This window comes from Oncorhynchus tshawytscha, unplaced genomic scaffold (assembly GCF_018296145.1).
Source record: "Oncorhynchus tshawytscha isolate Ot180627B unplaced genomic scaffold, Otsh_v2.0 Un_contig_3171_pilon_pilon, whole genome shotgun sequence".
NCBI lineage: Eukaryota > Metazoa > Chordata > Actinopteri > Salmoniformes > Salmonidae > Oncorhynchus > Oncorhynchus tshawytscha.
Window position 1 is genome coordinate 182,051 of NW_024609603.1, and position 24,850 is coordinate 206,900.

Consider the following 24,850-nt stretch of genomic DNA (forward strand, 5'->3'; position numbering starts at 1 on the left):
GGGCCAATCCCTGCGCTGCTAATTGACGACTCCGGTGTCACTCTCAAACAGGGAAAATGGCAGTGGAGGAGGGAGCAGAGTTGCTAGAAGCAGTAAGTGTTGACATTAAATTACTTTGTACTGTTTCACTCTCTGCATCACTACTCATTAGTTCTGACTGTAGGAATGTGTGGTGACATTGGCTGGTGTTGTGTTGTGACTTAGGGCTGAGAGATGGACCAGTGTCAGGGTAATAGATGTTACAGTGTTTACGGGACGGGACAGAGGACAAGCATGCTGCAGCACCGTGACGCATTGTGTGGCAGGGGCTTAGATTTCAGCTAAGGACCCCGGAATGACTCAGAGATAAGGGAAAAGACTGTTTTATATTAGTGTGTTACTGTGGGGGACATGACTGTAGTAGATATGAACATTAACAGGGATGTTACTGTAGTAGATATTAACATTAACAGGGATGTTACTGTAGTAGATATGAACAGGGATGTCACTGTAGTAGATATGAACAGGGATGTTACTGTAGTAGATATGAACAGGGATGTTACTGTAGTAGATATGAACAGGGATGTTACTGTAGTAGATATGAACAGGGATGTCACTGTAGTAGATATGAACATTAACAGGGATGTTACTGTAGTAGATATGAACAGGGATGTTACTGTAGTAGATATGAACAGGGATGTTACTGTAGTAGATATGAACAGGGATGTTACTGTAGTAGATATGAACAGGGATGTTACTGTAGTAGATATTAACAGGGATGTTACTGTAGTAGATATTAACAGGGATGTTACTGTAGTAGATATGAACAGGGATGTTACTGTAGTAGATATGAACAGGGATGTTACTGTAGTAGATATGAACAGGGATGTTACTGTAGTAGATATGAACAGGGATGTTACTGTAGTAGATATTAACAGGGATGTTACTGTAGTAGATATTAACATTAACAGGGATGTTACTGTAGTAGATATTAACAGGGATGTTACTGTAGTAGATATGAACATGAACAGGGATGTTACTGTAGTAGATATTAACAGGGATGTTACTGTAGTAGATATGAACATGAACAGGGATGTTACTGTAGTAGATATTAACAGGGATGTTACTGTAGTAGATACTGATGTTAGTAGATGTTACTGTAGTAGTAGATACATTAACAGGGATGTTACTGTAGTAGATATGAACAGGGATGTTAGTAGTAGATTAACAGGGATGTTACTGTAGTAGATATGAACAGGGATGTTACAGGGATGTTACTGTAGTAGATATGAACAGGGATGTTACTGTAGTAGATGAACATTAACAGGGATGTTACTGTAGTAGATATGAACAGGGATGTTACTGTAGTAGATATGAACAGGGATGTTACTGTAGTAGATATGAACAGGGATGTTACTGTAGTAGATATTAACAGGGATGTTACTGTAGTAGATATGAACAGGGATGTTACTGTAGTAGATATGAACAGGGATGTTACTGTAGTAGATATGAACAGGGATGTTACTGTAGTAGATATGAACAGGGATGTTACTGTAGTAGATATGAACAGGGATGTTACTGTAGTAGATATGAACATTAACAGGGATGTTACTGTAGTAGATATGAACATTAACAGGGATGTTACTGTAGTAGATATTAACAGGGATGTTACTGTAGTAGATATTAACAGGGATGTTACTGTAGTAGATATGAACAGGGATGTTACTGTAGTAGATATTAACAGGGATGTTACTGTAGTAGATATGAATAGGGATGTTACTGTAGTAGATATGAATATGTATATCACCTGACTACAGTGGGAGATTGGAGAGAGGTGTATATCACCTGACTACAGTGGGAGGGAGATTGGAGCGAGGTGTATATCACCTGACTACAGTGGGAGGGAGATTGGAGAGAGGTGTATATCACCTGACTACAGTGGGAGGGAGATTGGAGAGAGGTGTATATCACCTGACTACAGTGGGAGGGAGATTGGAGAGAGGTGTATATCACCTGACTACAGTGGGAGATTGGAGAGAGGTGTATATCACCTGACTACAGTGGGAGGGAGATTGGAGAGAGGTGTATATCACCTGACTACAGTGGGAGGGAGATTGGAGAGAGGTGTATATCACCTGACTACAGTGGGAGGGAGATTGGAGAGAGGTGTATATCACCTGACTACAGTGGGAGGGAGATTGGAGAGAGGTGTATATCACCTGACTACAGTGGGAGGGAGATTGGGAGGTGTATATCACCTGACTACAGTGGAGATTGGAGAGAGGTGTATATCACCTGACTACAGTGGGAGGGAGATTGGAGAGAGGTGTATATCACCTGACTACAGTGGGAGATTGGAGAGAGGTGTATATCACCTGACTACAGTGGGTGGGAGATTGGAGAGAGGTGTATATCACCTGACTACAGTGGGAGATTGGAGAGAGGTGGACAGTGAAATAATAGTAATTTAGTTCCTGGTAGTTAGGGTTAGGGTCGTTCCTGGTAGTTAGGGTTAGGGTCGTTCCTGGTACGTAGGGTTAGGGTCGTTCCTGGTAGTCCTCACGAACAGAACATCAGCTGACCTTCTCACAGACCCAGTCATAGTAGTTAACTTCCTGTTTTCACAGTTTGATTACGAGGCAGAATGTACGTTTCCTACATAGTGCACTACTTCTAACCATAGTCCTATGGGTTAGTAGTGCACTACTTCTGACCAGAGTCCTATGGGTTAGTAGTGCACTACTTCTAACCATAGTCCTATGGGTTAGTAGTGCACTACTTCTGACCAGAGTCCTATGGGTTAGTAGTGCACTACTTCTGACCAGAGTCCTATGGGTTAGTAGTGCACTACTTCTGACCAGAGTCCTATGGGTTAGTAGTGCACTACTTCTGACCAGAGTCCTATGGGTTAGTAGTGCACTACTTCTGACCAGAGTCCTATGGGTTAATAGTGCACTATAAAGGGAATAGGGTGCCATTTGGGGCTTCACTTCCCAGTCTGATGGCTGATGTCTGTTGATATGCTGACCATCTACTGTATGGTATGATAACATGCTTTATGTGTTCTGATCTCATTATCTTCTAGCTACCTGCTGAAACGTTATGGTCCATGCTTTATGTGGTCTGATCTCATTATCTTCTAGCTACCCGCTGAAACGTTAGGGTCCATGCTTTATGTGGTCTGATCTCATTATCTTCTAGCTACCCGCTGAAACGTTAGGGTCCATGCTTTATGTGGTCTGATCTCATTATCTTCTAGCTACCCGCTGAAACGTTAGGGTCCATGCTTTATGTGGTCTGATCTCATTATTCTCTAGCTACCCGCTGAAACGTTAGGGTCCATGCTTTATGTGGTCTGATCTCATTATTCTCTAGCTACCCTGCTGAAACGTTATGGTCCATGCTTTAAGTGGTCTGATCTCATTATCCTCTAGCTACCGGCTGAAACGTTATGGTCCATGCTTTATGTGGTCTGATCTCATTATTCTCTAGCTACCCGCTGAAACGTTAGGGTCCATGCTTTATGTGGTCTGATCTCATTATCCTCTAGCTACCTGCTGAATCGGTAGGGTCCATGCTTTAAGTGGTCTGATCTCATTATTCTCTAGCTACCTGCTGAATCGGTAGGGTCCATGCTTTAAGTGGTCTGATCTCATTATTCTCTAGCTACCTGCTGAATCGGTAGGGTCCATGCTTTAAGTGGTCTGATCTCATTATTCTCTAGCTACCTGCTGAATCGGTAGGGTCCATGCTTTAAGTGGTCTGATCTCATTATTCTCTAGCTACCTGCTGAATCGGTAGGGTCCATGCTTTAAGTGGTCTGATCTCATTATTCTCTAGCTACCTGCTGAATCGGTAGGGTCCATGCTTTAAGTGGTCTGATCTCATTATTCTCTAGCTACCTGCTGAATCGGTAGGGTCCATGCTTTAAGTGGTCTGATCTCATTATTCTCTAGCTACCTGCTGAATCGGTAGGGTCCATGCTTTAAGTGGTCTGATCTCATTATTCTCTAGCTACCTGCTGAATCGGTAGGGTCCATGCTTTAAGTGGTCTGATCTCATTATTCTCTAGCGACCTGCTGAATCGGTAGGGTCCATGCTTTTCAGGATGAAGCTTTAGTGTTTACAGCAGTTTACCACCTTGGGCTTTTCAGACACATGTTTCCTCCATTGTATCAGTTGCGGAGAAACAGCACAGAGAGCCCCACACAGAACCCCTGTCATGATGCTGTACTGTACTGGTAACCAGGACAACACTGCCAGACCAGCTGCATGCTTGGCTCTAGTAACTGTAAAGTCCCCTCAGAGAGCCCAACCCCTGTCATGATGCTGTACTATACTGGTAACCAGGACAACACTGCCAGACCAGCTGTATGTTTGGCTCTAGTAACTGTAAAGTCCCCTCAGAGAGCCCAACCCCTGTCATGATGCTGTACTATACTGGTAACCAGGACAACACTGCCAGACCAGCTGCATGCTTGGGTGTCGGTATGTAATGAAGACCTTTGTCTAGAACAACCAGAGGCCACTCTGACCAGAGGCATTGCAAACAGTCATAATAGATCACATCACTCAAATGTTATTGGTCACATGCGCCGAATACAACAGGTGTAGACTTTACAGTGAAATGCTTTCTTACAATCCGGTTCCCTACTGTGAAGAGTTTAAAAGTAAGACAAATATTTTCTAAATAAAAAAGGAAATAGTAACACAATAAAAACAATTATGAGGCTATATACAGGAAGTATCAGGTAATAACATGGCTATATACAGAAAGTATCAGGTAATAACATGGCTATATACAGGAAGTATCAGGTAATAACATGGCTATATACAGGAAGTATCAGGTAATAACATGGCTATATACAGGAAGTATCAGGTAATAACATGGCTATATACAGGAAGTATCAGGTAATAACATGGCTATATACAGGAAGTATCAGGTAATAACATGGCTATATACAGGAAGTATCAGGTAATAACATGGCTATATACAGGAAGTATCAGGTAATAACATGGCTATATATTCTTTATACCAGGTACTGTGATGACATGGCTATATACAGGAAGTATCAGGTAATAACATGGCTATATACAGGAAGTATCAGGTAATAACATGGCTATATACAGGAAGTACCAGGTAATAACATGGCTATATACAGGAAGTATCAGGTAATAACATGGCTATATACAGGAAGTACCAGGTAATAACATGGCTATATACAGGAAGTACCAGGTAATAACATGGCTATATACAGGAAGTACCAGGTAATAACATGGCTATATACAGGAAGTATCAGGTAATAACATGGCTATATACAGGAAGTACCAGGTAATAACATGGCTATATACAGGAAGTACCAGGTAATAACATGGCTATATACAGGAAGTACCAGGTAATAACATGGCTATATACAGGAAGTGCCAGGTAATAACATGGCTATATACAGGAAGTATCAGGTAATAACATGGCTATATACAGGAAGTATCAGGTAATAACATGGCTATATACAGTAAGTACCAGGTAATAACATGGCTATATACAGGAAGTACCAGGTAATAACATGGCTATATACAGGAAGTATCAGGTAATAACATGGCTATATACAGGAAGTATCAGGTAATAACATGGCTATATACCGGAAGTACCAGGTAATAACATGGCAATATACAGGAAGTACGAGGTAATAACATGGCTATATACAGGAAGTATCAGGTAATAACATGGCTATATACAGGAAGTACCAGGTAATAACATGGCAATATACAGGAAGTACGAGGTAATAACATGGCTATATACAGGAAGTACCAGGGAATAACATGGCTATATACAGGAAGTACCAGTACAGAGTCAATGTGCAGGGGCACCAGGTAGTTGAGGTAATTGAGGTAATACAGTATGATCATGTGGGTCGGGTTAAAAGTGACAATCAGGATATAAAATAAACAGAGTTGCAGCAGCAGATGAAGAGTGTGGAAGTGTGTCTATCTACGAGTGGGTGTTTGTGTGGCATCAATATGCTTGTGTGTGTGTGTGTGTGTGTGTGTGTGTGTGTGTGTGTGTGTGTGTGTGTGTGTGTGTGTGTGTGTGTGTGTGTGTGTGTGTGTGTGTGTGTGTGTGTGTGTGTGTGTGTGTGTGTGTGTGTGTGTGTGTGTGTTTGTGTGTGTGTGTGTGTGAGCCTATGTTCTGTGTGTGCGTGTGCATATCCGAGTGTAAAACAATATGCTAAAGAAATTAATTGTAAAGGAGTCAATATGAATAGTCCAGGAAGCCATTCGATGAACTGTTCATCAGTCTGATGGCTTGGGGATAGAAGCTGTTAATCAGTCATATGGCTTGGGGGTAGAAGCTGTTCAGCAGTCTGATGGCTTGGGGGTAGAAGTTGTTCATCAGTCGTATGGCTTGGGGATAGAAGCTGTTCAGCAGTCTAATGGCTTGGAGGTAGAAGCTGTTCATCAGTCGTATGGCTTGGGGGTAGAAACTGTTCAGCAGTCTAATGGCTTGGGGGTAGAAGCTGTTCAGCAGTGATGGCTTGGGGTAGAAGCTGTTCAGCAGTCTAATGGCTTGGAGGTAGAAGCTGTTCAGCAGTCTAATGGCTTGGGGGTAGAAGCTGTTCAGCAGTCTAATGGCTTGGGGTAGAAGCTGTTCAGCAGTCTAATGGCTTGGAGCCTTTTGGTCCCAGACTTGGTGCTCCAGGACCGCTCCACATGGCAGGAGATGTTGAGCTTCATCGACTGTCTGTTTCTTGTTGGAGTATTGCATGAAAGGAACATAGTCTGTGGTAGATTGTGAAATGCGGCATCTTTTTTCTTGAGAAGTCTTTGGCGGGGAGACAGATGCTGTGGGATTATTTCTCCAGGGAGGCTCTACATATCTCCACATCACACTGTTTGTTCTAGAAAGAACAGGTGTTAAACAGATTGACCTCAGATACAGCCCTGTGAGGAGGGAGGACCCAAGGAGAATACCATTAGACAAAGACGGGGGGGATTACCCAAGGAGCATACATTCTACAGACAACCTCCTCTAGTGTAACATTCTACAGACAACCTCCTCAACTTTAACATTCTACAGAGACAGTAACCTCCTCTAGTTTAACATTATACAGAGACAGTAACCTCCTCTAGTTTAACATTCTACAGTAACCTCCTCTAGTTTAACATTCTACAGAGACAGTAACCTCCTCTAGTTTAACATTCTACAGAGACAGTAACCTCCTCTAGTTTAACATTCTACAGAGACAGTAACCTCCTCTAGTTTAACATTCTACAGAGACAGTAACCTCCTCTAGTTTAACATTCTACAGAGACAGTAACCTCCTCTAGTTTAACATTCTACAGAGACAGTAACCTCCTCTAGTTTAACATTCTACAGAGACAGTAACCTCCTCTAGTGTAACATTCTACAGAGACAGTAACCTCCTAGTTTAACATTCTACAGAGACAATAACCTCCTCTAGTTTAACATTCTACAGAGACAGTAACATCCTCTAGTTTAACATTCTACAGAGACAGTAACCTCCTAGTTTAACATTCTACAGAGACAGTAACCTCCTCTAGTTTAACATTCTACAGAGACAGTAACCTCCTCTAGTTTAACATTCTACAGAGACAGTAACCTCCTCTAGTTTAACATTCTACAGAGACAGTAACCTCCTCTAGTTTAACATTCTACAGTAACCTCCTCTAGTTTAACATTCTACAGAGACAGTAACCTCCTCTAGTTTAACATTCTACAGAGACAGTAACCTCCTCTAGTTTAACATTCTACAGAGACAGTAACCTCCTCTAGTTTAACATTCTACAGAGACAGTAACCTCCTCTAGTTTAACATTCTACAGAGACAGTAACCTCCTCTAGTTTAACATTCTACAGAGACAGTAACCTCCTCTAGTTTAACATTATACAGAGACAGTAAACTCCTCTAGTTTAACATTCTACAGAGACAGTAACCTCCTCTAGTTTAACATTCTACAGAGACAGTAACCTCCTCTAGTTTAACATTCTACAGAGACAGTAACCTCCTCTAGTTTGTGCTGTGTAATCTCATGAAGCATTCTGGGGTCTCAGCTATATTTATCAGCCATCAGCTTCAGACTGCAGACGCTCAGGCAGTGGGGGGGCATGTGTGTGCAGACTGCCTGCTGCCTGTGGTGTGTGTGGTGTGTGTGTGTGCGTTTGTGTGACTAGGGTGTGTCAGGATCAGAAATCTTTACTACACTACGGCACTGCACCAAGATCAGATCAGAGAGACACACGTTTCAGCCCAGATATTACTGTCTGTTTACAGCCCAGATATTACTGTCTGTTTACAGCCCAGATATTACTGTCTGTTTACAGCCCAGATATTACTGTTTGCAGCCCAGATATTACTGTCTGTTTGCACAGATATTACTGTTTACAGCCCAAATATTACTGTCTGTTTACAGCCCAGATATTACTGTTTACAGCCCAGATATTACTGTCTGTTTACAGCCCAAATATTACTGTCTGTTTACAGCCCAGATATTACTGTCTGTTTACAGCCCAGATATTACTGTTTGCAGCCCAAATATTACTGTCTGTTTACAGCCCAGATATTACTGTCTGTTTACAGCCCAGATATTACCTGTCTGTTTACAGCCCAGATATTACTGTCTGTTTACAGCCCAGATATTACTGTTTACAGCCCAGATTTGTCTAGTTTACAGCCCAGATATTACTGTCTGTTTACAGCCCAGATATTACTGTCTGTTTACAGCCCAGATATTACTGTCTGTTTACAGCCCAGATATTACTGTCTGTTTACAGCCCAGATATTACTGTCTGTTTACAGCCCAGATATTACTGTCTGTTTACAGCCCAGATATTACTGTTTACAGCCCAGATATTACTGTCTGTTTACAGCCCAGATATTACTGTCTGTTTACAGCCCAGATATTACTGTTTACAGCCCAGATATTACTGTCTGTTTACAGCCCAGATATTACTGTTTACAGCCCAGATATTACTGTCTGTTTACAGCCCAGATATTACTGTTTACAGCCCAGATATTACTGTCTGTTTACAGCCCAGATATTACTGTTTACAGCCCAGATATTACTGTTTACAGCCCAAATATTACTGTTTACAGCCCAGATATTACTGTCTGTTTACAGCCCAGATATTACTGTCTGTTTACAGCCCAGATATTACTGTTTACAGCCCAGATATTACTGTCTGTTTACAGCCCAGATATACTTACTGTTTACAGCCCAGATATTACTGTCTGTTTACAGCCCAGATATTACTGTCTGTTTACAGCCCAGATATTACTGTCTGTTTACAGCCCAGATATTACTGTCTGTTTACAGCCCAGATATTACTGTCTGTTTACAGCCCAGATATTACTGTCTGTTTACAGCCCAGATATTACTGTCTGTTTACAGCCCAGATATTACTGTTTACAGCCCAGATATTACTGTCTATTTACAGCCCAGATATTACTGTCTGTTTACAGCCCAGATATTACTGTCTGTTTACAGCCCAGATATTACTGTTTACAGCCCAGATATTACTGTTTACAGCCCAGATATTACTGTTTACAGCCCAGATATTACTGTCTGTTTACAGCCCAGATATTACTGTTTACAGCCCAGATATTACTGTCTGTTTACAGCCCAGATATTACTGTCTGTTTACAGCCCAGATATTACTGTTTACAGCCCAGATATTACTGTTTACAGCCCAGATATTACTGTCTGTTTACAGCCCAGATATTACTGTCTGTTTACAGCCCAGATATTACTGTTTACAGGCCAGATATTACTGTCTGTTTACAGCCCAGATACTACTGTTTACAGCCCAGATATTACTGTCTGTTTACAGCCCAGATATTACTGTCTGTTTACAGCCCAGATATTACTGTTTACAGCCCAGATATTACTGTTTGCAGCCCAGATATTACTGTCTGTTTACAGCCCAGATATTACTGTCTGTTTACAGCCCAGATATTACTGTCTGTTTGCAGCCCAGATATTACTGTTTACAGCCCAGATATTACTGTTTGCAGCCCAGATATTACTGTCTGTTTATAGCCCAGATATTACTGTTTACAGCGCAGATATTACTGTCTGTTTACAGCCCAGATATTACTGTCTGTTTACAGCCCAGATATTACTGTCTGTTTACAGCCCAGATATTACTGTCTGTTTACAGCCCAGATATTACTGTCTGTTTACAGCCCGGATATTACTGTCTGTTTACATCCCAGATATTACTGTCTGTTTATAGCCCAGATATTACTGTCTGTTTACAGCCCAGATATTACTGTCTGTTTACAGCCCAGATATTACTGATATTCTCCATAACAACACTCAGTAATCTGCTGTATCTGCACAATGCTAATCATATAGCCTATCTATCAGACAAACAGTGCACAGGGCCAGCTATAATGTTGGCATGGCATCTGTCTTTCTCTGTCTGTCTCCCTGGCAGGTAGCCGAGGTACTGTATAACAGCAGCAGGAACTACTGTCTGTTAATCAGGGACTACTGTCTGTTAATCAGGGACTACTGTCTGTTAATCAGTGACTACTGTTTGTTAATCAGGGACTACTGTCTGTTAATCAGGGACTACTGCCTGTTAATCAGCAGGGACTACTGCCTGTTAATCAGCAGGGACTCCTGTCTGTTAATCAGGGACTACTGCCTGTTAATCAGCAGGGACTCCTGCCTGTTAATCAGCAGGGACTACTGCCTGTTAATCAGGGACTACTGTCTGTTAATCAGGGACTACTGTCTGTTAATCAGGGACTACTGTATGTTAATCAACAGGGACTACTGTCTGTTAATCAGCAGGGACCATTGTATGTTATGCAAGGACTACTGTCTGTTATACATGGTGTACTAACTGTCGTTTGTGTGTGTGTGTGTGTGTGTGTGTGTGTGTGTGTGTGTGTGTGTGTGTGTGTGTGTGTGTGTGTTTGACTGCAGTATACATGGGTACTAAAGTTTTGTCCAGTCAGTGTAGATCATAACCTAGGTGATCTCTGTGTTACAGATTGACAGTAATGCCAGTTACTTGAGAGCAGCCCGGGCAGGGAACCTAGAGAAGGCTTTGGATTACTTGAAGACTGGGGTCGAAATCAACATCTGTAACCAGGTTAGTCCCTAACCATGACCACTGAACCCTATAACCTAACTATCTAGACTGGGGTCGAAATCAACATCTGTAACCAGGTTTGTCCCTAAACATGACCCCTGACCCCTATAACCTAACTATCTAGACTGGGGTTGAAATCAACATCTGTAACCAGGTTAGTCCCTAACCATGACCCCTGACCCCTATAACCTAACTATAGACTGGGGTCGAAATCAACATCTGTAACCAGGTTAGTCCCTAACCATGACCCCTGACCCCTATAACCTAACTATCTAGACTGGGGTCGAAATCAACATCTGTAACCAGGTTAGTCCCTAACCATGACCCCTGACCCATATAACCTAACTATCTAGACTGGGGTTGAAATCAACATCTGTAACCAGGTTAGTCCCTAACCATGACCACTGAACCCTATAACCTAACTATCTAGACTGGGGTTGAAATCAACATCTGTAACCAGGTTAGTCCCTAACCATGACCCCTGACCCATATAACCTAACTATCTAGACTGGGGTCGAAATCAACATCTGTAACCAGGTTAGTCCCTAACCATGACCCCTGACCCCTATAACTTAACTATCTAGACTGGGGTCAAAATCAACATCTGTAACCAGGTTAGTCCCTAACCATGACCCCTAACCCATATAACCTAACTATCTAGACTGGGGTCGAAATCAACATCTGTAACCAGGTTAGTCCCTAACCATGACCCCTGACCCCAATAACCTAACTATCTAGACTGGGGTTGAAATCAACATCTGTAACCAGGTTAGTCCCTAACCATGACCCCAGACCCCTGTAACCTAACTATCTAGACTGGGGTCGAAATCAACATCTGTAACCAGGTTAGTCCCTAACCATGACTCCTGACCCCTATAACCTAACTATCTAGACTGGGGTTGAAATCAACATCTGTAACCAGGTTAGTCCCTAACCATGACCCCTGACCCATATAACCTAACTATCTAGACTGGGGTTGAAATCAACATCTGTAACCAGGTTAGTCCCTAACCATGACCCCTGACCCCTATAACCTAACTATAGACTGGGGTCGAAATCAACATCTGTAACCAGGTTAGTCCCTAACCATGACCACTGACCCCTATAACCTAACTATCTAGACTGGGGTCGAAATCAACATCTGTAACCAGGTTAGTCCCTAACCATGACCCCTGACCCATATAACCTAACTATCTAGACTGGCGTTGAAATCAACATCTGTAACCAGGTTAGTCCCTAACCATGACCCCTGACCCATATAACTTAACTATCTAGACTGGGGTCGAAATCAACATCTGTAACCAGGTTAGTCCCTAACTATGACCCTGACCCCTATAACCTAACTATCTAGACTGGGGTCAAAATCAACATCTGTAACCAGGTTAGTTAACCATGACCCCTATAAACTAACTATCTAGACTGGGGTCGAAATCAACATCTGTAACCAGGTTATAACCATGACCCCTATAACCTAACTATCTAGACTGGGTTGAAATCAACATCTGTAACCAGGTTAGTCCCTAACCATGACCCCTGACCCATATAACCTAACTATCTAGACTGGGGTCGAAATCAACATCTGTAACCAGGTTAGTCCCTAACCATGACCCCTGACCCCTATAACCTAACTATCTAGACTGGGGTCGAAATCAACATCTGTAACCAGGTTAGTCCCTAACCATGACTCCTGACCCCTATAACCTAACTATCTAGACTGGGGTCGAAATCAACATCTGTAACCAGGTTAGTCCCTAACCATGATCCATGACCCCTAACGATTTAGACTGGGGTCGAAATCAACATCTGTAACCAGGTTAGTCCCTAACCATGACCCCTGACCCCTATAACCTAACTATCTAGACTGGGGTCGAAATCAACATCTGTAACCAGGTTAGTCCCTAACCATGACCCATGACCCATATAACCTAACTATCTAGACTGGGGTTGAAATCAACATCTGTAACCAGGTTTGTCCATGACCCCTGACCCCTATAACCTAACTATCTAGACTGGGGTTGAAATCAACATCTGTAACCAGGTTAGTCCCTAACCATGACCCCTGACCCCTGTAACCTAACTATCTAGACTGGGGTCGAAATCAACATCTGTAACCAGGTTAGTCCCTAACCATGACCCCTGACCCATATAACCTAACTATCTAGACTGGGGTCGAAATCAACATCTGTAACCAGGTTAGTCCCTAACCATGACCCCTGACCCCTATAACCTAACTATCTAGACTGGGGTCGAAATCAACATCTGTAACCAGGTTAGTCCCTAACCATGACCCCTGACCCCTATAACCTAACTATCTAGACTGGGGTCGAAATCAACATCTGTAACCAGGTTAGTCCCTAACCATGACTCCTGACCCCTATAACCTAACTATCTAGACTGGGGTCGAAATCAACATCTGTAACCAGGTTAGTCCCTAACCATGATCCTGACCCCATATAACTAATTTAGACTGGGGTCGAAATCAACATCTGTAACCAGGTTAGTCCCTAACCATGACCCCTGACCCCTATAACCTAACTATCTAGACTGGGGTCGAAATCAACATCTGTAACCAGGTTAGTCCCTAACCATGACCCTGACCCATATAACCTAACTATCTAGACTGGGGTTGAAATCAACATCTGTAACCAGGTTTGTCCATGACCCCTGACCCCTATAACCTAACTATCTAGACTGGGGTTGAAATCAACATCTGTAACCAGGTTAGTCCCTAACCATGACCCCTGACCCCTATAACCTAACTATCTAGACTGGGGTCGAAATCAACATCTGTAACCAGGTTAGTCCCTAACCATGACCCCTGACCCATATAACCTAACTATCTAGACTGGGGTCGAAATCAACATCTGTAACCAGGTTAGTCCCTAACCATGACCCCTGACCCCTATAACCTAACTATCTAGACTGGGGTCGAAATCAACATCTGTAACCAGGTTAGTCCCTAACCATGACCCATGACCCATATAACCTAACTATCTAGACTGGGGTCGAAATCAACATCTGTAACCAGGTTAGTCCCTAACCATGACCCCTGACCCCTATAACCTAACTATAGACTGGGGTCGAAATCAACATCTGTAACCAGGTTAGTCCCTAACCATGATCCATGACCCCTAACGATTTAGACTGGGGTCGAAATCAACATCTTTAACCCAGACAGTCCCTATCCATGACCCCTAAGCTCTGACCCCTTTAAAAAATGTTTTTAAATGTAACCTTTATTTAACTAGGCAAGTCAGTTAAGAACTAATTCTTATTTACAATGACTGCCTACGGGGGAACAGTGGGTTACCTGCCTTGTTCAGGGGCTGAACGACAAATTTGAACCTTATCAGCTCGAGGATTTGATCCAGCAACCTTTTTGTTACTGGCCAAACGCTCTAACCACTAAGCTCTGACCCCTGACCCTAAGCTCTGACCACTAACCTTAATCCAACCAGTTCAGATAGACAACTCCCTCAGCTTTCTTTGGAAATCACCTCAGTGAAACCCAGCCCCTAAGCTACATGAGTTATTGGTAAATGTTAGTTCTGATATTGAGAATCCATAGCTCCTGATGTGTCTGTGTTCACCTCTATCTCCCTGTATTCTCTGTCCTGCTGTAGAATGGCCTCAACGCCCTCCATCTGGCCTCTAAAGAGGGCCATGCCGAGGTGGTCACACAACTCATCAAGCTGGGAGCCAATGTGGACGCTGCAACTAAGGTTAGCCCCGCCCCTCTCCTCCTCTGAGAAGATAGATAAGAAGATAGGAGGAGCTGGTAGCCTATAGGGAGGAGCCTGACTGGTAGCCTATAGGGATGGAGGGAGGAGTCTGACAGGTCACCTATAGGGAGGAGTTATAGGGAGGAGCGTGACTGGTAGCCTATAGGGAGGATGGAGGGAGGAGTCTGACAGGTCACCTATAGGGAGGAGTTATAGGGATTGCGCTACATAGAGAATAGGATGCCATTTGGGATGTAGAATGTGTCTATGTTGTTGACAACACAGTTAATTGGCCTACCAGAGAGCTGAGTTAAAGCTGTGACATCATATGAATGGGCCTATCAGAGTGCTGTGACATCATATTTATTGGAACTACCCATCCCGGATCCGGGAGAATTGTCATCAACTACACTAATTAGCATAGCGCAACGGTAAAAAAATATTACTAGAAAATATTCATATTCATGAAATCACAAGTGAAATATAGCCTAGCATAGCATTATGTCCAGCTAGCAGCAGGAAGCTCGGTCACGAAAATCAGAAAAGCAATCAAATTAACCGTTTACCTTTGATGATCTTCGGATGTTTTCACTGACGAGACTCCCAGTTAGACAGCAAATGTTCCTTTTGTTCCATAAAGATTATTTTTATACCCAAAATACCTCCTTTTGTTGGTCACGTTATGTTGAGAAATCCACCGGAAATAGTGGTCACGACAACGCTGTGATATCCATAATATCGACAGAAACATGGCAAACGTTTTTTATAATCAATCTCCAAGGTGTTTTTCAAATATCTATTCGATAATATATCAACCGGGACAATTGGCTTTTCACTAGGAGCGAGAGGAAAAATGACTACCTCTGTCTTTTACGCAAGAATCACTCTGAGAGCCCTCAGCTGGCCACTGACGCAATGTAGTCGTTTACGCTCATTCTTCAAAATAAAGGCCTGAAACTACGTCTAAAGGCTGTAGACACCTTAGGGAAGCCACAGAAAAGGGAATCTGGTTGATATCCCTTTCAATGGGCAATAGGGATGCATAGAAAGACAGGGGTTTCAAAATAAGAGTCACTTCCTGATTGGATTTTTCTCAGGATTTCGTCTGCAATATCAGTTCTGTTATACTCACAGACAATATTTTTACAGTTTTGGAAACTTTAGAGTGTTTTCTATCATAAGCTGTCAATTATTTGCATATTCTAGCATCTGGTCCTGAGAAATAGGCGGTTTACTTTGGGAACATTATTTTTCCAAAAATAAAAATAGTGCCCCCTAGTTTCAAGAGGTTAATGGGCCTATCAGAGAGCTAAGAGAGAGCTGTGACATCATATTAATGGGCCTATCAGAGAGCTTAGAGAGAGCTGTGACATCATATTAATGGGCCTATCAGTGAGCTGATAGAGAGCTGTGACATGTTACTGGGCCTATCAGAGCAGAGAGTCGGCAGTACCATGCTGTCTCAGTCTATCAGAGCAGAGAGCCGGCAGTACCCAGCCGGCAGTACCACTCACGCACGCACACACTCACTCACTCACTCACTCATCCCTCCCTGTGTCTTTCCAGAAAGGGAACACAGCTCTCCACATAGCGTCTCTGGCTGGTCAGGTGGATGTAGTGAAGGAGCTGGTGACCAGCGGAGCTAACATCAACGCACAATCTCAGGTGAGTCTAGGACCGCCCCCTTTAGACACACCCACAGTCTCAGGTGAGTCAAGGACCACCCCCTTTAGACACACCCACAGTCTCAGGTGAGTCTAGGACCGCCCCCTTTAGACACACCCACAGTCTCAGGTGAGTCTAGGATCTCTCCCTTTAGACACGCCCACAGTCTCAGGTGAGTCTAGGACCTCTCCCTTTAGACACACCCACCGTCTCAGGTGAGTCAGGAAAATAACCTCACACTCAACGTCAACAAAACTAAGGAGATGATTGTGGACTTCAAGAAACAGCAGAGGGAACACCCCCCTATCCACATCGATGGAACAGTAGTGGAGAGGGTAGCAAGTTTTAAGTTCCTCGGCATACACATCACAGACAAACTGAATTGGTCCACTCACACAGACAGCATCGTGAAGAAGGCGCAGCAGCGCCTCTTCAACTTCAGGAGGCTGAAGAAATTCGGCTTGTCACCAAAAGCACTCACAAACTTCTACAGATGCACAATCGAGAGCATCCTGGCGGGCTGTATCACCGCCTGGTACGGCAACTGCTCCGCCCACAACCGTAAGGCTCTCCAGAGGGTAGTGAGGTCTGCACAACGCATTACCGGGGGCAAACTACCTGCCCTCCAGGACACCTACACCACCCGATGTTACAGGAAGGCCATAAAGATCATCAAGGACAACAACCACCCGAGCCACTGCCTGTTCACCCCGCTATCATCCAGAAGGCGAGGTCAGTACAGGTGCATCAAAGCTGGGAGCAAGAGACTGAAAAACAGCTTCTATCTCAAGGCCATCAGACTGTTAAACAGCCACCACTAACATTGAGTGGCTGCTGCCAACACACTGATACTGACACTGACTCAACTCCAGCCACTTTAATGATGTAAAATGATGTAAAATATATCACTAGCCACTTTAAACAATGCTACCTTATATAATGTTACATACCCTACATTATTCATCTCATATGCATACGTATATACTGTACTCTATATCATCTACTGCATCCTTATGTAACACATGTATCACTAGCCACTTTAACTATGCCACTTTGTTTACATACTCATCTCATATGTATATACTGTACTCGGTACCATCTACTGTATCTTGCCTATGCTGCTCTATACCATCACTCATTCATATATCTTTATGTACATATTCTTATCCCCTTACACTGTGTATAAGACAGTAGTTTTGGAATTGTTAGTTAGATTACTTGTTGGTTATTACTGCATTGTCGGAACTAGAAGCACAAGCATTTCGCTACACTCACATTAACATCTGCTAACCATGTGTATGTGACAAATAAAATTTTATTTTATTTGATTTGAGTCTAAGACCACCCCCTTTAGACACTCCCACAGTCTCAGGTGAGTCTAGAACCTCTCCCTTTAGACACACCCACAGTCTTAGCTTGCATACTGTAAATAACAGATGTAGACTAACAGTAAAATGCTTATGGGCCTTTCCCAACAATGCAACAAAATTATAACATGAGGAAGAAATACGCAATGAGTAACGATATCTTGGCTATATACACGAGTCTATCTGCAAGGGTACGAGGTAATTGAGGTAGATATGTACATATGAGTAGTGGTAAAGTGACTAGGCAGCAGGACAGATAATAAGCAGTAGCAGCGTATGCGATGAGTCAAAAGAGTTCATGCAAAGGGGGTCAATGCAGATAGTCCGGACAGCTATTTAGTTAGCTATTTAACTAACTATTTAGCAATCATAGTCTGCTGCTGGAAAAACGTATGTGTTATGGCTTTACACCCCCTGCTAAATTGTGGATAAAGAGTTACCTGTCTAACAGAACACAGAGGGTGTTATTTAATGGAAGCCTCTCCAACATAATCCAACATAATCCCCAGGGAATTCCCCAGGACAGCTGTCTAGGCCCCTTACTTTTAAAAATATTTACTACCGACATGTCACTGGTTTGAGTAAAGCCAGTGTGTCTATGTATGTGGATGACTCAACCCTATTCACATCAGCCACTACAGCGATTGAAATGACTTCCGATACTTAACAAAGAGCTGCAGTTTGAAATTGTTGCAACCCCTATTACCAGCCTATTCAACCTCTCTTTCGTATTTTCTGAGATTCCCAAAGATTGGAAAACTGCCGCGGTCATCCCCCTCTTCAAAGGGGGAGACATTCTAGACCCAAACTGTTATACACCTACAGTGGGGAGAACAAGTATTTGATACACTGCCGATTTTGCAGGTTTTCCTACTTACAAAGTATGTAGAGGTCTGTAATTTTTTATCATAGGTAAAATCATATTGTATGATTTTTAAGTAATTAATTTGGATTTTATTGCATGACATAAGTATTTGATACATCAGAAAAGAAGAACTTAATATTTGGTATAGAAACCTTTGTTTGCAATTACAGAGATCATACGTTTCCTGTAGTTCTTGACCACGTTTGCACACACTGCAGCAGGGATTTTGGCCCACTCCTCCATACAGACCTTCTCCAGATCCTTCAGGTTTCGGGGCTGTCGCTGGACAATATGGACTTTCAGCTCCCTCCAAAGATTGTCTATTGGGTTCAGGTCTGGAGACTGGCTAGGCCACTCCAGGACCTTGAGATGCTTCTTACGGAGCCACTCCTTATTTGCCCTGGCTGTGTGTTTCGGGTCCTTGTCATGCTGAAAGACCCAGCCATGACCCATCTTCAATGCTTTTACTGAGGGAAGGAGGTTGTTGGCCAAGATCTCGCGATACATGGCCCCATTCATCCTCCCCTCAGTTGGCCCCATTCATCCTCCCTGCAGTTGTCCTGTCCCCTTTGCAGAAAAGCATCCCCAAAGAATGATGTTTCCACCTCCATGCTTCACGGTTGGGATGGTGTTCTTGGGGTTGTACTCATCCTTCTTCTTCCTCCAAACACGGCTAGTGGAGTTTAGACCAAAAGGCTCTACTTTTGTCTCATCAGACCACATGACCTTCTCCCATTCCTCCTCTGGATCATCCAGATGGTCATTGGCAAACTTCAGACGAGCCTGGACATGCGCTGGCTTGAGCAGGGGGACCTTGCGTGCGCTGCAGGTTTTTAATCTATGACGGCGTAGTGTGTTACTAATGGTTTTCTTTGAGACTGTGGTCCAGGCTCTCTTCAGGTCATTGACCAGGTCCTGCCGTGTAGTTCTGGGCTGATCCCTCACCTTCCATGATCATTGTAATGCTCCGGGTGTCGTGGGTGTGGAGTCAAACGCAGGAGACCGAGAGTGCAATGCTGTGCTCTTTAATTGCACCAACGCACCACAGGGTGCTCACAATAATAACGGCCCCAAACACGGGGAATGAAAAATGTACAACTGAAAAATGCACGACCAGGAACTACCATGTTCCTCTACTACAGAGCCGAAGGTTACAATGACTAATCCCGCACAACAAACAGGCGGGCCGGCTGTCTAAAGAAGCCCAACTAATCATCACAAACAGTTGCTACCAATAAACATACAAGGAAGGGGAGGAAAGACAATCAGTGGCAGCTAATAGGCCGGTGACGACGACCGCCGAGCGCCACCCGACCGGGAAGGGAAGCCACCCTCGGTCGGACTCGTGACAATCATTGATGCCCCACGAGGTGAGATCTTGCATGGAGCCCCAGACCGAGGGTGATTGACCATCATCTTGAACTTCTTCCATTTTCTAATAATTGCGCCAACAGTTGTTGCCTTCTCACCACGCTGCTTGCCTATTGTCCTGTAGCCCATCCCAGCCTTGTGCAGATCTACAATTTTATCCCTGATGTCCTTACATAGCTCGCTGGTCTTGGCAATTGTGGAGAGGTTGGAGTCTGTTTGATTGAGTGTGTGGACAGGTGTCTTTTATACAGGTAACGAGTCCAAACAGGTGCAGTTAATACAGGTAATGAGTGGAGAACAGGAGGGCTTCTTAATGAAAAATGAATATGTCTGTGAGAGCCGGAATTCTTACTGGTTGGTAGGTGATCAAATACTTATGTCATGCAATAAAATGCAAATGAATTACTTAAAAATCGGCAGTGTATGAAATACATGTCAAATAAAATAAAATCAGCCCGCTGGGAGTTCAAATCAAATCAAATCAAATTTTATTTGTCACATACACATGGTTAGCAGATGTTAATGCGAGTGTAGCGAAATGCTTGTGCTTCTAGTTCCGACAATGCAGTAATAACCAACGAGTAATCTAGCTAGCAATTCCAAAACTACTACCTTATACACACAAGTGTAAAGGGATAAAGAATATGTACATAAGATATATGAATAGTGCAGACCTCACTACCCTCTGGAGAGCCTTACGGTTGTGGGTGGAGCAGTTGCCGTACCAGGCGGTGATACAGCCCGACAGGATGCTCTCGATTGTGCATCTGTAGAAGTTTGTGAGTGCTTTTGGTGACAAGCCGAATTTCTTCAGCCTCCTGAGGTTGAAGAGGCGCTGCTGCGCCTTCTTCACGATGCAGTCTCTGTGGGTGGACCAATTCAGTTTGTCTGTGATGTGTACGCCGAGGAACTTAAAACTTACTACCCTCTCCACTACTGTTCCATCGATGTGGATAGGGGGGTGTTCCCTCTGCTGTTTCCTGAAGTCCACAATCATCTCCTTAGTTTTGTTGACGTTGAGTGTGAGGTTATTTTCCTGGCACCACACTCCGAGGGCCCTCACCTCCTCCCTGTAGGCCGTCTCGTCGTTGTTGGTAATCAAGCCTACCACTGTTGTGTCGTCCGCAAACTTGATGATTGAGTTGGAGGCGTGCGTGGCCACGCAGTCGTGGGTGAACAGGGAGTACAGGAGAGGGCTCAGAACGCACCCTTGTGGGGCCCCAGTGTTGAGGATCAGCGGGGTGGAGATGTTGTTACCTACCCTCACCACCTGGGTGCGGCCCGTGGGAGCTTCTTGTTTTAGCTTCTGTCTGTAGGCAGGGATCAACAAGATGGAGTCGTGGTCAGCTTTTCCGAAGGGAGTGCGGGGGAGGGCCTTATATGCATCGCGGAAGTTAGAATAGCAATGATCCAAGGTTTTACCAGCCCTGGTTGTGCAATCGATATGCTGATACAATTTAGGGAGTCTTGTTTTCAGATTAGCCTTGTTAAAATCCCCAGCTACAATGAATGCAGCCTCAGGATATTTGGATTCCAGTTTGCAAAGAGTCAAATAAAGTTCGTTCAGAGCTATCGATGTGTCTGCTTGGGGGGGAATATATACGGCTGTGATTATAATCGAAGAGAATTCCCTTGGTAGATAATGCGGTCGACATTTGATTGTGAGGAATTCTAAATCAGGTGAACAGAAGGACTTGAGTTCCTGTATGTTGTTATGATCACACCACGTCTCGTTAACCATAAAGCATACGCCCCCACCCCTCTTCTTACCAGAATAATGTTTGTTTCTGTTGGCGCGATGCGTGGAGAAACCAGCTGGCTGCACCGACTCCGATAGCGTCTCTCGAGTGAGCCATGTTTCCGTGAAGCAAAGAACGTTACAGTCCCTGATGTCCCTCTGGAATGCTACCCTTGCTCGGATTTCATCAACCTTGTTGTCAAGAGACTGGACATTGGCGAGTAGTATGCTAGGGAGTGGCGCGCGATGTGCCCGTCTCCGGAGCCTGACCAGAAGACCGCTTCGTTTGCCTCTTTTACAACGTCGTTGTTTTGGGTCGCAGGCTGGGATCCATTCCGTTGTCCTTGGTGAAAGGCAGAACACAGGATCCGCTCTGGGAAAGTCATATTCTTGGTCGTACTGATGGTGAGTTGACGCTGCTCTTATATTCAGTAGTTCTTCTCGACTGTATGTAATGAAACCTAAGATGACCTGGGGTACTAATGTAAGAAATAACACGTAAAAAAACAAAAAACTGCATAGTTTCCTAGGAACGCGAAGCGAGGCGGCCATCTCTGTCGGCGCCGGACTTTCCTGACAATTGTAACGACATCTAATCTCCCTACTGTATATCCATCCTACCCTGCCTTTCTAAAATCTTCGATAGCCCAGTTAATTAACAGATCACCGACCATTTCGAATCACACCGTTACTTCTCCACTATGCAATCTGGTTTCCGAGCTGGTAATGGGTGCACCTCAGCCACGCTCAAGGTCCTAAACGATATCATAACCACCTTCAGTAAAAGACAGTACTGTGCAGCCGGCTTCATTGACCTAACCAAGGCTTTCGACTCTGTCAATCACCGCAACGTACAAAAAAAGGATAGTAAATAAGTACACGGAGAGCTAATATTAATGACATATCCATCTCTTTTGGCTCAACGTGGAGGAGAGACTTCATCACTACTTGTATTTGTGAGAGGTATTGACACTGAGCTATAATATGTTCGGACCCCAGGAAGAGTAGCTGCTGCCTTGGCAGGAACTAATGGGGATCCATAATAAACCCCAGGAAGAGTAGCTGCTGCCTTGGCAGGAACTAATGGGGATCCATAATAAACCCCAGGAAGAGTAGCTGCTGCCTTGGCAGGTACTAATGAGGATCCATAATAAACCCCAGGAAGAGTAGCTGCTGCCTTGGCAGGAACTAATGGGGATCCATAATAAACCCCAAGAAGAGTAGATGCTGCCTTGGCAGGAACTAATGTGGATCCATAATAAACCCCATGAAGAGTAGCTGCTGCCTTGGCAGGAACTAATGGGGATCCATAATATACCACGGGAAGAGTAATTGCTGCCTTGACAGGAACTAATGTGGATCCATAATAAACCCCAGGAAGAGTAGCTGCTGCCTTGGCAGGAACTATTGGGGATCCATAATAAACCCCAGGAAGAGTAGCTGCTGCCTTGGCAGGAACTAATGGGGATCCATAATAAACCCCAGGAAGAGTAGCTGCTGCCTGCCTTGGATCCATAATAAACCCCAGGAAGGTAGCTGCTGCCTTGGCAGGAACTAATGGGGATTCATAATAAACCCCAGGAAGAGTAGCTGCTGCCTTGGCAGGTACTAATGGGGGGACCCCAGGAAGAGTAGCTGCTGCCTTGGCAGGAACTAATGGGGATCCATAATAAACCCCAAGAAGAGTAGATGCTGCCTTGGCAGGAACTAATGTGGATCCATAATAAACCCCATGAAGAGTACCTGCTGCCTTGGCAGGAACTAATGGGGATCCATAATATACCACGGGAAGAGTAATTGCTGCACAGGAACCCAGGAAGAGTAAGCTGCTGCCTTGAGGATCCATAATAAACCCCAGGAAGAGTAGCTGCTGCCAGGAACTAATGGGGATCCATAATAAACCCCAGGAAGAGTAGCTGCTGCCTTGGCAGGAACTATTGGGGATCCATAATAAACCCCAGGAAGAGTAGCTGCTGCCTTGGCAGAAACTTATGGGCATCCAAAATATACCCCAGGAAGAGGAGCTGCTGACTCGTTGTTTATTATCTATGCATAGCCAGTTTACAAATGACCTCGATTAACCTATACCCCTGCACCTTGACATGGTACCGGTACCCCCTGCACCTTGACATGGTACCGGTACCCCCTGTATATAGCCTCCACATTGACTCTGTACCGGTACCCCCCTGTATATAGCCTCCACATTGACTCTGTACCGGTACCCCCTGTATATAGTCTCCACATTGACTCTGTACCAGTACCCCCTGTATATAGCCTCCACATTGACTCTGTACCGGTACCCCCTGTATATAGCCTCCACATTGACTCTGTACCGGTACCCCCTGTATATAGCCTCCACATTGACTCTGTACCGGTACCCCCTGTATATAGCCTCCACATTGACTCTGTACCGGTACCCCCTGTATATAGCCTCCACATTGACTCTGTACCGGTGCCCCCTGTATATAGCCTCATCATTGACTCTGAACCGGTACCCCCTGTATATAGCCTCCACATTGATTCTGTACCGGTACCCCCTGTATATAGTCTCCACATTGACTCTGAACCGGTACCCCCTGTATATAGCCTCCACATTGACTCTGTACCGGTACCTCCTGTATATAGCCTCCACATTGACTCTGTACCGGTACCCAATGTTCAAATGTTCATAAATGACCAGCATGGTCAAATAATAATAATCACAGTAGTTGTCGAGGGTGCAACAAGTCAGCACCTCAGGAGTAAATGTCAGTTGGCTTTTCATAGCCGATCACTAAGAGTATCTCTACCGCTCCTGCTGTCTCTAGAGAGTTGAAAACAGCATGTCTGGGACAGGTTGCACGTCCGGTGAACAGGTCAGGGTTCCATAGCCGCAGGCAGAACAGTTGAAACTGGAGCAGCAGCACGGCCAGGTGGACTGGGGACAGCAAGGAGTCATCATGCCAGGTAGTCCTGAGGCATGGTCCTAGGGCTCAGGTCCTCCGAGAGAGAGAAAGAAAGAGAGAATTAGAGAGATAATAAT

General features: G+C 44.1%; 1 protein-coding gene across 23 annotated transcripts in view; it reads left to right on the forward strand.

Moving 5' to 3' along the window:
- The window catches only part of LOC112261433 (ankyrin-3), a 139,846-nt gene that overhangs the window by 94,159 nt on the left and 20,837 nt on the right, over nucleotides 1-24,850 (forward strand). For 19 of the 23 annotated variants that reach the window (XM_042316178.1, XM_042316180.1, XM_042316186.1 and 16 more), the window contains 4 exons: nucleotides 52-92; nucleotides 10,999-11,100; nucleotides 14,724-14,822; nucleotides 16,389-16,487. In XM_042316178.1, coding sequence (XP_042172112.1) covers nucleotides 52-92; nucleotides 10,999-11,100; nucleotides 14,724-14,822; nucleotides 16,389-16,487 — 341 coding nt within the window. The remainder of the gene's footprint in view (nucleotides 1-51; nucleotides 93-10,998; nucleotides 11,101-14,723; nucleotides 14,823-16,388; nucleotides 16,488-24,850) is intronic. The other 4 variants (XM_042316198.1, XM_042316179.1, XM_042316177.1 and 1 more) reach the window with 1 other exon arrangement.